This window comes from Lissotriton helveticus, chromosome 3_1, assembly GCF_964261635.1.
Source record: "Lissotriton helveticus chromosome 3_1, aLisHel1.1, whole genome shotgun sequence".
Classification (NCBI taxonomy): Eukaryota; Metazoa; Chordata; class Amphibia; order Caudata; family Salamandridae; genus Lissotriton; species Lissotriton helveticus.
The window spans coordinates 50002010-50015413 of NC_136061.1; the positions used below are offsets into that span (position 1 = coordinate 50002010).

Here is a 13404-nt window from a genome sequence, read left to right on the forward strand (position 1 = left end):
AAGCAAAACAGACAAAGGGATATACTGGAGTCTAGCATATTACTTCGTCCTTTAGAAACTAAATCAAATTGTGAAAACCTCTAACCTTCCTATTAAAATACAACTTTGATATTTGTATATCTTTTCTGTGAATGAAACAACCTATTTTGTGACTTGTATATTTGTTTAATGTATACTTGCTTATGTTTTTTTTTGTACATGTATTGTGTTGAGTAGAAATTGCTTAGGTAATGATCCTCGGCTTGCAGTAGTGATTCAATGGGAGATCACAGAAGTCAAACTGTTATGAATGGCTGGGTTAATTGATTATCATCAAGCATTACATGTTTAAAAGCTTGAGCATGAAGAAATCTTTAATTATTATTTTTTTGGAGGCAGCTATGCATTTAATATCTCTAAATAAATTCAGTTCAATAGAAAATTATATTGTTTCATTTCATTATATTATCAGCAATAGTAAAAGGTGGAGTCCCTATTGCGTGCTACCCCACTCTCTCATTATTTGCCCAATTCCAGAGGTTTCATGAAAGAGCATTAATAGAATTGCAAAATGTATTAAAATACATCAAGTACATTTGCTTCTTTTCCAAACAGAATCTTAATACAATGTAAATATTGCACTGTTTTTTTTATTATTTCTTTTTATTTAACATTGGAAGCAAGCGAGTATTATCCATGATACATTGTTACAGTACATGTCCACAAATACAGTTCCTTCACATTGCAGGGTCCACGTCAAATACAATAGATACAAACATATTGGTAGACGGAATAGTAGTTCCCACCGCTCATTGTTCCCCATGTTCGGACGAATCCTCAAACAGCAAACATATCATCCCTCTGCTTTTATTCCAGGACCCCCAGATCTTTGTCGATTTTTTAGGACACCCTCTCCCTTCATAATTCCCTCTTTCAGCCTGCATGCACCAATCCATGTCCTCCTCCCACTCTCTAAGTATAGGAACAGTCGCCCCCCCCCCCCCCCCCGCCTCCACTTCCTTACAATATTACGTTTTGCCACCATAAACCCCAGGGCGATCCAGGTTCTTTCTTTAGATGTAAAATCATTGTCATCCCACACCATCGCAGAGAGACGGTCAGTTGTGTACCACATAGAGTCAACATTTTTCCCGTTATCTTAACCAAGTATGGCTGAATAGTCGGGCAATCCCAGCACTGGTGTAAAAAAGTTCCTATCTGACCACAGTTTCTAGCACAGAGCGAGGAGTCAGAGACACCCATTTCAACTAATATTGTACTGTGTAGCATGTTTTGTGCAAAACCTTTAATTGTGTAAGGCGGAATCCAGAGCATATTGCCACCTACCGGGGGATGCCAGCTCCTCCTGCCACTCTTCATCATTCATATCTCCGATATCTTCCACACACCTAGCTCGTAGTTTCCCCAGGGGATCCGGCATATTATTTATTATCTTCTTATAGGTTAGCGAAATTGCTTTTTTCAGTAAATAATCATCTAAAAGTCTATCTTCCAGGGGGGAAGAGGCCAGGAGTTCAGTACCCTTGGGTGTCGATTTAAAAAGTGAGCTTTGTACCTGTAAATATCGAAAAGTTTCCCCTACTCCCAATTCATGTTCCTTTTGAAGCTTGGAGAGTCCGATGAGGTCCCATTTATCAAACCCAGGGTGCTTAGCCAGTAGCCCCAGCTGTGCTGATTCTAGTAGAGGGTAGCCAATGTTATCTTATTATTCCACCCCAGAGCGGTTGTTGCAGTGTGCCATAATGTGAGTGTTGTTAATGTTGGCGTATGTTGCGGCGTATTGCCTCGCCCATATATCTTGCCTATCTCTACATAGGGTTCCATCGTTTGATGTAACCTCAAACACCCATCTGTTGGCCTATTCCCTGTTTATCAAGCCGTGCTAACAGTTTACTGGCTTTATCACCTATTTCATATATTCGGTGTTGGGTTGCTCGATATTGCATTTTCGGCGCTTCTTCAGCGGAATCTTTATACTCTTTTTTGTTTGACCAATAACCTATGTCTGGAGTACAGGGTATCCAGTAAGACGAGCTCAGCTTCTATCTTGCTAACCTCTTCTTCGATTGCCAGTAATTGCTTCTGCTTTTCTTTTTTATGTCCAACCGTGGCCGAAATACCGCATCCCCTAATTACTGTCTTATCAGCCTCCCACATCAACTGGGCTGACTCCACCGACCCTTTATTTTCTTTAAAGTAGTTGGTAGTCGCCTCAACTAGGTCTTCTTTTATGCTTGGTATTCTAAAGTTCCAGGGGTGAAGTGCCGGTAAGTGTTTCCCCCGGGAGGTGTACCTCCATCATAAGCCATCAGAGGGAGTGGTCCGAGATAAAATATTGCACTGTTAATATGTTCTGTACCCGGTACCAACATTATCTATAGATTTACCTAGAGCCATTGACTGAATTCCTTAAAATAGAAAGGTTAGTTAGAGGCTTCACTGAGGTCCGTATTCTGTCCGCTGATTAATAATTTCTCCTTATATGCAAAGTGATAGTACAGGGTGTGTATTACAGAAAGCAAGTTCATGAAATGTAAATTAGATTGCAATTCCCCATTGTTCGTCTCTGCATAAGTTCCTAGTTATTTTATGATTGGTCCACTTTACCTGTGACTTCTGTTAACAGATGCTCCATAACAATTATTTATATTCTTTTAAGATACCCCTAATCGTGTAATGCTTTAACTAATATATCATTCAACTAGAAAGTGCTTGCTATCCCAGTGTGCCTGATCAGGCACCTTACTGGACCTGTGAATGCACATGTTCCTTGATGCAGTGATGCCATCCACCATTTCATGTGATTTACTTCTTTCTCTTGTCCTTTCTCTTTATAATATGGCAGTTCATTAACCATTGTTGGACTTGGCCCATCTGGCAGGTTCACCCCTGAACTTTTTGCCTGGTGTTATTAAATAATTAATAGTGATGTCTTGGTTTCTGCGCACTTTCACTGTGTCCCAGTGGAAAGTGCGTGCGCACTCTGAGTGCGTGGAGTGAGATAGGCCTGCCCTCCCATAGGAATGCATGGGGAATGTGTGTGTCCCTGGTAGTTCCTGATGTGTGGGGAGTGCAGGCTCGAGTTTGGTATGTGTGAACTCGTGAGAATGAATGCTGCGCAATGGTATGTGCGGCTTGTATGTGTCTAGTAGGGAAGTACCACTTCTAGACATTGATGTATGTATGCAGTGAGGGTGCTGGAGCGTGATTGGCTGGAGCTGGCTGGCATGCCAGGCTCCAGGAAGTCTGGATGGGTCTGCCCGGTGGTGAGTGTGAGATTAGCATGCTGATGGCTGGGGAGGAGTGCACCTGTGTCCTGAATTAGGCTGGGTTTCCCCCACACAATGCTGGCTCCACCCCCCTGGGGAGCGTCTGATGACCCAAGCCCTGCCAGTGAACAGAGAGGGTGGTTGAGCCCATCAACAGTACTCCCAGACCAGCTGCGACTGGTTCTTCCCCCACCCTGCACCTTTAGACAAAGGATTGCTCTGTATAAAAGGAGTCTGTGACCTCTTGTAAAATGTTCTTGTTCCCAACTTGAATCTTGCCAGGGGCGAGCTTCTGCTTGGGCTCAGGGGAAGGCTTGCCTCCCTGAGCCCTGCCCAGCCCCTGGACTGCTGAGATGCTGGATTGCCAAAGGACTTTGTTGCTTTCTGTGCCCTCCTAACGCCTGGAAGCGCTGTATTTCTTTCCTAGCGCTTGGGAGCGCTTTATCCTGCTTGTAGCGCTGGGAGCGCTCTATTTTTCACTTATAGCGCTGGGAGCGCTGTCCCTTGACGCCTAGCGCTTGAGAGCGCTGTTTATCCAAGCCGGTGCCCACCCGGCATGTGCCACGTTCTGTGAAGGGTTCCTGGACCCCCAGCGAGTGCCTACCTCGCTTTATTTCTTATTTTCTTCACGGAGGGAGCCTACCCCTCCTTTTGCCTAGACGAGATCACCGCCGCGGCCCCAGCTCTCCCTGACCCCGGAGAAAGGCAGCCGCCGGCATCCCACCCGGCCGCGCTGAGATTGGCCCAGCCGGCCGAGCCCTCTGCCACGTCATAGGGGGAGGAGCCGAGGAATCAGGAAGCGGCGGGAGCCTACTCCACGCTCCTGCTTGGCCACGGATGATCGTGGCCGTAACCCCCCCCCCCCCCGGGGCTCCCTAGAGCGAGGCAGAGCCCCGGAGAGCAAGCGGAGGCCACGGCACCGTTGCCGACAGACCGGTGAGTGGAGAGAGGGAGAGGAGGGGCGTCGGGGCACATTGCCGGTGCCCGCCCCTCCCCTCCATTGCGAGCGCTTGGATGCTCAGAGGCCCGTGGGGCCTCACCTAATGCCGAGTCCCCCGAGAGGGACTCCGCCTGTTAAGACCAAGCCCGAGAGGCTCAGGGGGGCAGTTCCGACCGCCTGTCCCCCGAGAGGGACTCCACCTGCCCCTCCCCCGTTATTCATGAGCCCGAGAGGCTCTTGGGCCCCATAATTTCCTTCGAGTCCCCCGAGAGGGACTCCGCCTACCGCCAGAGTGCTCTCGAGCCCCGAGAGGCTCTAGCGCCAGCCCCGAGAGGCTCCCCTGGACCCCACATTGCTCACGAGCCCAGAGAGGCTCGTTGCCCATTTTGGCCATATCGAGTCCCCAGAGGGGGGACTCCAGCGAAGGCCCCCACCCTATTCACGAGCCCTGAGAGGCTCCAACATTGGCTGCAGTTCCTGGCGAGCCCAGAGAGGCTCGTGGGGGGCATTTTGTCTGAAGGGCCCACGCGGCTCAAGGGGCCATATTTGTTTCTCGAGCCCTGAGAGGCTCCCCCCTTGGCATATTTGTTCTTGAGCCTAGAGAGGCTCCTACGTTGGCCCCATCACCCACAGCTGCCCAGCACTTTGTGGGCAGCTGCCACGTTTAGGTCTTGGCGCAGTGGCGCAACCTGGACCCTTGACTTTGATGTAAGTTCATGTTAATGTGATTTCTGCAAAGTGCTCTTTGCTGCACCTCTGAATGTGTTGTTGATACATTATGTGCCTTGTTCCTTACACCTCTGAATGTGTAGTTTATACATCATGTGTTCTCTTGTGCTGCACCTCTGAATGTGTTGTTGATGCATCATGTGCCTTGTTCCTTACACCTCTGAATGTGTAGTTTATACAGCATGTGTTCTCTTGTGCTGCACCTCTGAATGTGTTGTTGATGCATCATGTGCCTTGTTCCTTACATCTCTGAATGTCCTACGCATCATGTGTGAAACTTCTAAGTTCTATGTTCTAAAAGTGCTATTTCCTTACCAAGTGCTTATTCCTGACAGTGGTCCATGTGGCCCTGTCCGGTACATAATCCCCCTGTAAATTCTGCCCGTGCCTCTGGCACATTGTAAAGTATGTGTTCCTATCTAATGTGTTTTTGAATACAAAGGCTATTTTTACATATACCTGGTGTGGAGTACCTTTTGTGGGGGAGCCTTGGATGTTGTTACTGGTGGATGCGTGCGCAAATGCTTTACACATCGCCTCCGAGTTTAGCCTTGCTGCTCGCGCCGCGTTACCTAGAGGGTGAGCAGGGGTTATCTTGGCGGGTGACTTCCTTACCCTACCTTAGGAATGGTGGTTTCTGCCTGGCTTTGGCGCAAGCCTTAGCCAACCAGAAATCCCATTTCTAACATTGTTGGCTAGCGGTGGGATTTGGACTTGTGTTTGCCCAGTACCACAGCGACAGCTGGCCCCACTACAAAACTCTGCATTGTTAGATAGTTACATGAAAGGGGATTATTGTTTTTAAGTTTGCTAAAAATGTCATTTCTGTTGAAATGTGTTCTGGATTCACCAGAAGGGTGAGATCCAGTGGTGGCAGCAAAAATGTGTTCAGTATGGGTGTTCCCTGTCCCTTTCCTGGAGTAATGGTACCTGTGTCACATGTGGTCAGGTTGAGAAATCAGGGGTGGTAGAAACTGCCTTACCAGTCTGGGGAGGGGCGTGTGTGAATGAATGGTGTGAGTTCTCTGGATGGGGAGCTTGCTGAATACTTGTGTGCTCTTGTTTTGCTCAGATACCCAAGTCCTGTGTGTTGAACTTTTCCCAAGAACGTCTGCAGACAGTGGAGCCTGCTTTTTGATTTCTGTGGTCTGTTGAGAGACAGAATTTTGGAGTTGGTAATGTTCTGGGAGGAGAGAGGCATAGGGGATGGAGTGATTCCAAAAGGAGTGTCTGAGGTGTCTTCCAGCCCAGTGTGGTGGAAGAGGTTCAGTGTAGCCCAGCTAGGTCTCGGTGTAGGGGCTCACGTCCTGTCTCAAGAGGAGAAGGAGTGGGTGGGACTGCATGTCACCAGGTGCCCGAAACCCAGTGTCAGGGCCTGGAATGTTTCTGAAGGGAACGTCAGGTCGGGGGCCTAGGCTGTACCAATAGGTCATTCGAGGAAGATCTCCCGGTGTGTTTGAAGAATGTTGAACATCAGTGAACAGGGTTTCAGTAGTTCTGTTGTCTGGTAGTACCGCTCCAGTTGGGAGTGTGTGGAATTCTGGAAGGGGGTCAGAGGAAGTCTGACCCCTGTGCATCTGTTGAAATATGGATTCCAGGTGTGAGAGTTGTGTTCTGGAGGGTGCTTCAGAAGTAGAGGTAGGGTGGGGCATGCTTGCCCGTGACCTCTGGTCAGCCTGAGGGTACGGACCCTAGGTTGAAGGATCAGTGGTAGTTTGGAACTACCCTGAGAAAGGGAGTGGAGAATGGCTAGTGTAGGCCAGGGGTTACTACCCCCCACTCTGTGGATTGACAGGGACCAGTGGTATATGGGTGGCCTAGGGCCTGGTCCTAGCCGTGGACAACTAAGGAGTACCAGTGGGGTAGCCTAGTTGGGCCTGTTTTTTTTAAGTGTGCTAGTCTTATGGATCAACGTGGCGTAGAACCGGAGGGTGTCCCTGCAGTGCGGGCCCGCGTCCGTGTTCTATCGCCCCAAGCAGGGAAGTCCATCACAGTGGTGATTGGCCTACCCTGCGTTTTGGCTGGAAGGGGGTTGTGTTGGACTTGGCCCGTCTGGCAGGTTCACCCCTGAACTTTTTGCCTGGTGTTATTAAATAATTAATAGTGATGTCTTGGTTGCTGCGCACTTTCACTGTGTCCCAGTGGAAAGTGCGTGCGCACTCTGAGTGCGTGGAGGGAGATAGGCCTGCCCTCCCATATGAATGCATGGGGAATGTGTGTGTCCCTGGTAGTTCCTGATGTGTGGGGAGTGCAGGCTCGAGTTTGGTATGTGTGAACTCGTGAGAATGAATGCTGCGCAATGGTATGTGCGGCTTGTATGTGTCTAGTAGGGAAGTACCACTTCTAGACATTGATGTATGTATGCAGTGAGGGTGCTGGAGCGTGATTGGCTGGAGCTGGCTGGCATGCCAGGCTCCAGGAAGTCTGGATGGGTCTGCCCGGTGGTGAGTGTGAGATTAGCATGCTGATGGCTGGGGAGGAGTGCACCTGTGTCCTGAATGAGGCTGGGTTTCCCCCACACAATGCTGGCTCCACCCCCCTGGGGAGCGTCTGATGACCCAAGCCCTGCCAGTGAATAGAGAGGGTGGTTGAGCCCATCAACAGTACTCCCAGACCAGCTGCGACTGGTTCTTCCCCCACCCTTCACCTTTAGACAAAGGATTGCTCTGTATAAAAGGAGGCTGTGACCTCTTGTAAAATGTTCTTGTTCCCAACTTGAATCTTGCCAGGGGCGTGCTGCTGCTTGGGCTCAGGGGAAGGCTTGCCTCCCTGAGCCCTGCCCAGCCCCTGGACTGCTGAGATGCTGGATTGCCAAAGGACTTTGTTGCTTTCTGTGCCCTCCTAGCGCCTGGAAGCGCTGTATTTCTTTCCTAGCGCTTGAGAACGCTTTATCCTGCTTGTAGCGCTGGGAGCGCTCTATTTTTCACTTATAGCGCTGGGAGCGCTGTCCCTTGACCCCTAGCGCTTGAGAGCGCTTTTTCTGTCCACAGCGCTTGGGAGCGCTGTTTATCCAAGCCGGTGCCCACCCGGAATTTGCTCCGTTCTGTGCAGGGTTCCTGGACCCCCAGCGAGTGCCTACCTCACTTTATTTCTTATTTACTTCACGGAGGGAGCCTACCCCTCCTTTTGCCTAGACGAGATCACTGCCGCGGCCCCAGCTCTCCCTGACCCCGGAGAAAGGCAGCCGCCGGCATCCCCACCCGGCCGCGCTGGGATTGGCCCAGCCGGCCGAGCCCTCTGCCACGTCATAGGGGGAGGAGCCGAGGAATCAGGAAGCGGCGGGAGCCTACTCCGCGCTCCTGCTTGGCCACGGATGATCGTCGCCCCCCCCCCCCCCCGGGGCTCCCTAGAGCGAGGGAGAGCCCCGGAGAGCAAGCAGAGGCCACGGCACCGTTGCCGACAGACCGGTGAGTGGAGAGAGGGAGAGGAGGGGCGTCGGGGCACATTGCCGGTGCCTGCCCCTCCCCTCCATTGCGAGCGCTTGGATGCTCAGAGGCCCGTGGGGCCTCACCTAATGCCGAGTCCCCCGAGAGGGACTCCGCCTGTTGAGACCGAGCCCAAGAGGCTCAGGGGGGCAGTTCCGACCGTGTGTCCCCCGAGAGGGACTCCACCTGCCCCTCCCCCGTTATTCATGAGCCCGAGAGGCTCTTGGGCCCCATAATTTCCTTCGAGTCTCCCGAGAGGGACTTCCGCTACCGCCAGAGTGCTCTCGAGCCCCGAGAGGCTCTAGCGCCAGCCCCGAGAGGCTCCCCTGGGCCCCACATTGCTCACGAGCCCAGAGAGGCTCGTTGCCCATTTTGGCCATATCGAGTCCCCAGAGGGGGGACTCCAGCGAAGGCCCCCACCCTATTCACGAGCCCTGAGAGGCACCAACGTTAGCTGCAGTTCCTGGCGAGCCCAGAGAGGCTCTGGGGGGCATTTTGTCTGAAGAGCCCACGAGGCTCAAGGGGCCATATTTGTTTCTCGAGCCCTGAGAGGCTCCCCCCTTGGCATATTTGTTCTTGAGCCTAGAGAGGCTCCTACGTTGGCCCCATCACCCACAGCTGCCCAGCACTTTGTGGGCAGCTGCCACGTTTAGGTCTTGGCGCAGTGGCGCAACCTGGACCCTGGACTTTGATGTAAGTTCATGTTAATGTGATTTCTGCAAAGTGCTCTTTGCTGCACCTCTGAATGTGTTGTTGATACATTATGTGCCTTGTTCCTTACACCTCTGAATGTGTAGTTTATACATCATGTGTTCTCTTGTGCTGCACCTCTGAATGTGTTGTTGATGCATCATGTGCCTTGTTCCGTACACCTCTGAATGTGTAGTTTATACATCATGTGTTCTCTTGTGCTGCACCTCTGAATGTGTTGTTGATGCATCATGTGCCTTGTTCCTTACACCTCTGAATGTCCTACGCATCATGTGTGAAACTTCTAAGTTCTATGTTCTAAAAGTGCTATTTCCTTACCAAGTGCTTATTCCTGACAGTGGTCCATGTGGCCCTGTCCGGTACATAATCCCCCTGTAAATTCTGCCCGTGCCTCTGGCACATTGTAAAGTATGTGTTCCTATCTAATGTGTTTTTGAATACAAAGGCTATTTTTACATATACCTGGTGTGTAGTTCCTTTTGTGGGGGGGCCTTGGATGTTGTTGCTGGTGGGTGCGTGCGCAAATGCTTTACACATCGCCTCCGAGTTTAGCCTTGCTGCCCGCGCCGCGTTACCTAGAGGAATGAGCAGGGGTTATCTTGGCGGGTGACTTCCTTACCCTACCTTAGGAATGGTGGTTTCTGCCTGGCTTTGGCGCAAGCCTTAGCCAACCAGAAATCCCATTTCTAACAACCATCATCTGCAGAATCTTTAATGTTCATTTTTCTAGGTGCTTCTTGGTGTCAAAATGTCCTTAATAAATGAAGGCTCAAATCCTAGCCATGACCACTAGAGGTTGATTTACATTTCCCTATATCTTCTTTTATAGGCCCATCTGTGTCCTTGCAGAGTAACCTTGTGAACTTTGGCCTGATCAACGTGGGAGAGCAGGCGCAGCGCATTCTGGAGATCCGCAATGAGGCTGATGTCCCAGCCCATTACGTGTTTGATATTGATGCCAATGAAAGCGTCTTCTCCTTTGACCCGCCCTGCGGCGTTCTTGCTGGAAACAGCTCACAGACCCTGAAGGTCCTCTTTTGCCCCGCTCACACAATCGCTCACTACCGAAGAGTGGCCTGCCTTATTCATCACCAGGTAAGATCTAAATCTGCTTAGAGACATGGTGCTCAGTTTGACTCCAGGGGCTAGACACACTTTCTTACTGTTCCCAGTATGTGTCAGGAGGCAAGGGCAGCTGTAGAGTTTAATTGAGACAGTTCAAACTTAGCTCAACTGAGCACCTGAGCACTTGACATAGAACCTTATTTTACTGTAGCAGGGGCAGCTATAAAATGAAGAACTTCCATAAAACTGATCACTGACATAATATCGCCAGTCAAATATTGAGGCACCAGAATATCGTGGTCAAAATATCGATGGACAAAATATCGACTTCCTGTCTTCATACAGGTAAGTACCAAAGTATTGATACCAAAATATCGTTATTAAAAATATAGTTGTATAAAATATCGATTTTCTTAACTGTCTTTTAATAATATAAATTAATTGAATTATAAATATAATTAAAGAAAACATAGTTAGAATTATTTAAAAAATGTTAAAATTAATAAATGTAATGAAAAAATATTAAATATGCATAATTATTTTTTATATATACATTAACTGAATAACATGAATAAATAATTATTAAATAATTGTAAAATGTTAAAAACATAATTACAATTTTAATTACATATATATCTATATAAACCTGTAATATAAATATAAAAATAAATTTTATATATAAAATATTAAATAATAATAATAAAAAATCACACCACAATAATTATAACAGTAGGAAAAACGTTGCATTGCGTAGGGGATAAAATTACTACTCCCACTCCAACAAGTGTGACAGTAGGGAAAATGTTGCATAGTGGGAGTGCAGAAATTACTATTCCTACTCCAGGAAGTGCAACAGTAGGGAAAGTGTTGGATAGCCTGTGGGAATAATTTACTATTCTCACTCCACCGAGTGCAACAGTAGGGAAAGTGTTGGATAGCGGGAGTGTAAAAATTACTATACCCACTCCGGTGAGTGCAACGGTAGGGAAACTGTTGGATAGCAGGTGGGTAAAAATGACTATTCCCACTCCAGCGAATGCAACAGTTGGGAAAGTGTTGGATAGCATGTGGGAATAATTTACTATTCCCACTCCACCGAGTGCAACAGTAGGGAAAGGGTTGGATAGTGGGAGTGTAAAAATTACTATTCCCACTCCAGTGAGTGCAACGGTAGGGAAAGTGTTGGATAGCGGGTGGGTATAAATTACTATTCCCACTCCTGCGAGTGCAACAGTAGGGAAAGTGTTGGATAGCGGGTGGGAATAATTTACTATTCACACTCCACCAAGTATAACAGTAGGGAAACTGTTGGATAGCGTAGGGGATTTATTTAGTATTCCCACTCCTGCAATATAATTAACATTAATTAACAATTAATTTAAAAAAAGAATTACCTCCCATCATGTTTCCCTATAAACGTCACAACCAATATTGTTAAATATTAATCAATTAACAGAATGAATTATCAATAAATTAACTAATAATAAAATTAATAACCATGAAATATAAATTCAGTCACACAATAAACCCTATAAAATAACTTTAAATACATATTATATAAAAAATATTATACATTTTAATAAAAATTAAATTACTTCCCACCCTACTCCCCTATCAACCCTCAATGCACTCCTGAAAAAAGTACAAAATTAACATGTTAACAAATTAATTATAAATAATTGATATCAAATTAATAACGAATTAATAACTTTTTCTTAACACAATTAACATAATTACCAATACATTATTAATTATTAGTAATCAATGTATGATTAATTAGTAACTGATTAATTAACACAATTAACCATACAAATTATTAAATACAAAAAATATGAATTAATTAATGTATTAATTAATTAATTTAAATTAAACTACTTCCCACCCTATTCCCCTACAAACCCACAACCTGCTACGGAATAAAATTACACAAAATTTACTAACATATAATTAGTTTAAAAAAAATTTCTAAATTAATATATTATAATTAAATTACTTCCCACCCTATTCCCCTATGAACCCACAACCTGTTAAGGAACTAAAATACGCAAAAATAATTTAACATAAAATCCATTACTTTTTAAAAAATTCAAACATACATTACAAAAATAATATATACATTTTACACAAATACTAACACTTAAAACACTAAAAAAAATCGATATTTCTATCAACGACATTATGACTAACAATATTATTAACTTCGATATTATTAACGATATTTCTTACCTGCATATCGATATTCTTCACCACTATATTTTTGAAAGTCGATATTGTGTCCTCTCGATATTTAAAACTCTATTGTGCCATCTCTTAAATTTTGACTGTTTACCCCATAAAAAAGCTTGGTTTGTGGGGTTTGGTAGATCAGATTATCGGAAAGAAGATTAGCCTAGACAGCACAAATATACATTTTTTTTTTAATGAGTTTTGCTTTTTTCTTATGTTTCTTTCAAATCCTCACAATTTTTGCACAGAGAGATGAAGTGATTGCTTAGAACTGCATCAATATTGATCAGCTATAGATTCCAAGATTAGAACTTAGAAATGCACATTATAAAATAAGCAACTTTGAGACTAGACAACACTGGTTCTGGAGCCAGGAACCTAAGGTTTCAATCTTTACTTTCATCCTCCTACCTAAGGATATTACTTTATCGTCTAGCGCCACAGGTAAAATATTTACCAAAAACAGTAATAACTACGAGTGATGCAGCTTCTAAAGAGTGCTTTACAAAATTGTTAATTGGTTTAGTTCAGAAAAAAACGAATGCCCTCATTATGAATATTGTAAAATGTGGGTTGGAATCTATGATTTACCTGATATCCCAGCACCAAATTCCTGCAACCCAGAATGGGACATTATCAGACAGACCCAGACATACTGCATCCTTTACAGTGTGTTTTTACCCATTCCGGGGAGGAAAGCACTGACCTTTTCCACCTGCTCTGAGCAGGCAGAAAGTGTCAGTGGGAGAGCCAGAGGAGGTAGGGGCGGCAGGTTGGGTGAGGGGGGATGGGTGGCAGGGTGGGGCTGCAGGTGTCAGACTAAGCAATTATTCTGCCTGCAGCCCCTCCACTGTGTTCTATTGTATTGTATTCTAATTGCATTTAAATAGTGCTTACTACCCCTGACAAGGCATTGAAGTGCTTTGCGCGGGCCGCTCACTGCCTCGGAAACCAAGGTTAGGCCATTGTAATTGATTATTGGTGTTTATTGGGATTTGTTTTGTGTGCTTAAGCAAACCATTCGATGCATTTACTCAAG

The 13404-nt window shown here is 46.3% G+C and overlaps 1 protein-coding gene across 1 annotated transcript in view; it reads left to right on the top strand.

Moving 5' to 3' along the window:
• Positions 1–13404, top strand: part of CFAP65 (cilia and flagella associated protein 65) — a 621863-nt gene that overhangs the window by 132715 nt on the left and 475744 nt on the right. The window contains exon 9 of the mRNA XM_078679214.1: positions 9904–10169. Coding sequence (XP_078535340.1) covers positions 9904–10169 — 266 coding nt within the window. The remainder of the gene's footprint in view (positions 1–9903; positions 10170–13404) is intronic.